Source organism: Athene cunicularia (genome assembly GCF_003259725.1).
Source record: "Athene cunicularia isolate RWA chromosome 21 unlocalized genomic scaffold, athCun1 chr21_part1, whole genome shotgun sequence".
NCBI classification, from domain to species: domain Eukaryota; kingdom Metazoa; phylum Chordata; class Aves; order Strigiformes; family Strigidae; genus Athene; species Athene cunicularia.
The window spans coordinates 8,071,563-8,074,601 of record NW_020799127.1 but is presented as its reverse complement, the minus strand read 5'-3'; the positions used below and the strand labels follow the sequence as shown (position 1 = coordinate 8,074,601).

Here is a 3,039-nt window from a genome sequence, read left to right as displayed (position 1 = left end):
TAGCGCCAGGGTCGGGTTTAGCGCCGGGCCGGGCCGCGGCAGGGGCTGGGGGGGCTCCGGTTCCCTGACGCTGCCCCCGGCAGCCGGTACCCCGGGCCCTCTGAGCCTAACAGGGCTGGGGAGTGGGCTAAACTTAACCAAAAATTTATTTTATTTTTTTTTTCCCCCTGCTTCTTGCCCTTTCTTCAAGAAGCGGCTCGCCCAGCGCCGCTGCCCTGGGTCGGGCTCACCCAGCCCCGAAACCCCCACCAAGGTCACTGAAGGTCACAGGATTCCCCTCCCGTGACAAACCACCGCGCCTCCGCCTGTCCTCAGGCTCCCGCCCTCGGGTAATTCCGGGACTGATCCTCGCTAAAGCCGCGGCAGCTCAGGTGCCCCCAGGTGTGTCCCTCTGGGTGCAAAAAATCACCAGTTTCGGGGGTTTTGGTGCCGCACGCGCTGCCGGGGGATGCAGCGCCCGGGGGAGAGGATCGGAGGGTCGGGCTGCCGGCAGGAACGCGGGTGCCCAGCAAGGCCAGGCTCAGCAGCGCTCTGTATTTACTGGGAACAGACTTTTTCCTTGACCTTCTCTTTTGTCTCCTGCTCTGATTTCGCACCCCACTCCCTCCACCCCCCCCCAAAAAAAAAAAAAAAAAAAAAAAAAAAGCGCCTTTTTCTCGCTGGTTTATGGTGAATCTCAAGTGCTTTCTGGATAACAAAGTCCGCTTGTCAGCAATATTCTTTTAAAAGACTCTGTTCTCTTCTCTCAGAGGCCAGCCTGACAATCGCTCTATTATCAGAGCTTTCTTATCCGATAGATTTTGCTCCTTTCCCTCCAGGGCTAATAAGGAGAAAGGTTGCCAGCCGTCAGGGAGAGGCGGAGGGTTTCCACTCAAGAGTTCAGCTAAGACTGAAACCCTCACAAGGCAAACTCCAGGGAAGGGCCATTATGCTGCATGTAGGATCCCATCATTTGATCACGATGAATGACTTTTTGAAGCGGCGACCATTCATCAGTTTTGTAATGCGTGTTGTTAGCTCAAAGACTCTGCTTTCAAGTCATTTTTGCTCCCAGGGCCCCCGCTGAACCGTCCTGACCGCTATGATAGTTCGCTAACTCTCAGCTCCTTGTTGTGAAAGATTCTTGACCTTTTTAGACGCTAATGCCTTGTCCTACCTGTTCCTCCGCCCCAGAAAGATGGAGCTCTTCCCTGTGCAAAGTCCCCAGCAAACATCCCTGCTGCGGGGTGCGACCGGGTCCCTCTGGCCCTCAGCACCCAGGGGTGTCCATCACTCTGTTGACGCAGGACAAACCAAGCATCTCGAATACCTGACAGCAAAGTTCCCGCCGAGGGCTGGTGGGCGTCGCGCCACGTTATCCAAGAAGGGAAGGTTCTGCGGGCTCGGGGGTCCCTTCCCGTGCAGGAGGGGCCCCTCCACCCCGCGTCCCCCTACACCAGCCCCTCGGTGACCTGGGCAGGGCCGGGAAGCGCTGCAGAGCCGCGGCGGCCCGTCCGAACCAGCCATTTGGGCAGAGGAGGAATAAAAGCGGTGATTTTTTGCAGACTAGAACAGTTCCGAAATCCACTTTTTCATCAGATTGTTCCAGTCCAACAGCCTCGACCCGCTCCAAGCCCCCATTCCTACCCCCAGCTCCTGCCCGTCCCACGCTTCACCTCAGAGCAAAGCGAGAGCAGGACCCACCCCGACACCCCGCTACTGCGCACGGTGCCGGGTCTCTCCCCTTGCTCCAGGAAAAAAAATTCTCACAGGACCATTGCTTATAAAAGCACACAGGTTTATTGCATATCAATCTCATGTATAAATTCATTGTAGCATTGGAAAGATTACATTTGGTATACATTCCTATTCTACAGCATTAACCTCAAAATCAGCTTCTTCTATTCATTATTTTAAAGGAATTTCTCTACACAAGTACATTTGTCCTTTATCACAAGCATCAAAATGAAATTTGTAAAATCGCCTTTTTAATTATTTTCTACACTTCATATCTTTTATTTCATTATGCTCCCAACAAAGCGATTTCATATTAATTAATAACTGCCAACACCTTTTTTTTTTTTTTTTTCTTTTTTTTTCTTTTTTTTTTTCCTTCCTTGGCAGTTCAAGGCTTCTAGCCTCGGACGCAAAATCTAATCACATATACAATAAGTGCATCTACGGAATTTTTTTCTTTTTAATAAAAATTTCACAAACGGACACAATAATGACTGCTAAACACAAGTCATGCACAGTTTACTTATAAACATAACAGAAGCAATATACAATCAAGAATGATATGGAACAAGCACCATCCTCTTTCTCAATGTTTTTTAAACATTATATGAAAACCAGACATTTACAATTGATTTAAAAAAAACACTATACAGTTCTAAAGAAAAAAAAAAAAAAACAACCAAAAAACAAACCCTAAATCATATCTGTATTGTAACAATGGGAAAAGGAATGACATGGGATGCACAGATTTATGATTTTTGCAAGCACAATATATATATGTTTTAAATTACATCTTCTGCAGGCTGGAAATGACATCAGGGCAAAACATCTCTTGCTTTGAAGAGAGCAACGAGGATGTAAAATACATTGAGGATTACTTTCAGAATTACTTTGTTCACATGTGAATTGCACATTTGGAAATCAAAGCTGCCTTTTTTTTTTTTTTTTTTTTCTTTTTCATTCTTTTTCCAAAGTGGTAATAAGAATTAATGACAGAAGAAAGAGAAAAAAAAAAAAATCTTGGAATCATTCAAGAACATTTTAATCACAGTATCACTCAACACTACAGAGGAAAAAAAAAGTTTCATGGCTTTGTGAAAACACTACTGACCATCGTCTAGGAGCAGAGGTTTTTGCCCTTATGTTACCAGCACTGATCCGCGTGACCGCATCGCTGCCTGCCCCCCTCCCCACGGGCAGGAACGGGCAGGATCCTGCAGCCCCGTGATGCTCTCCCCCTTCCCCTGCCACACACACACACACACAATACAGCACGTAAAAATCGAATGTAAGTCAGTAGATCGAAATGGGCTGGGGGGGGGT

The 3,039-nt window shown here is 47.5% G+C and overlaps 1 protein-coding gene across 1 annotated transcript in view; it reads right to left on the bottom strand.

Annotated features, from left to right (window-relative positions):
- Positions 1-1,506, bottom strand: part of ARHGEF16 (Rho guanine nucleotide exchange factor 16) — a 10,622-nt gene extending 9,116 nt beyond the window's left edge. The window contains exon 1 of the mRNA XM_026862953.1: positions 1,310-1,506. Coding sequence (XP_026718754.1) covers positions 1,310-1,506 — 197 coding nt within the window. The remainder of the gene's footprint in view (positions 1-1,309) is intronic.
- Positions 1,507-3,039: the final 1,533 nt, after the last annotated feature.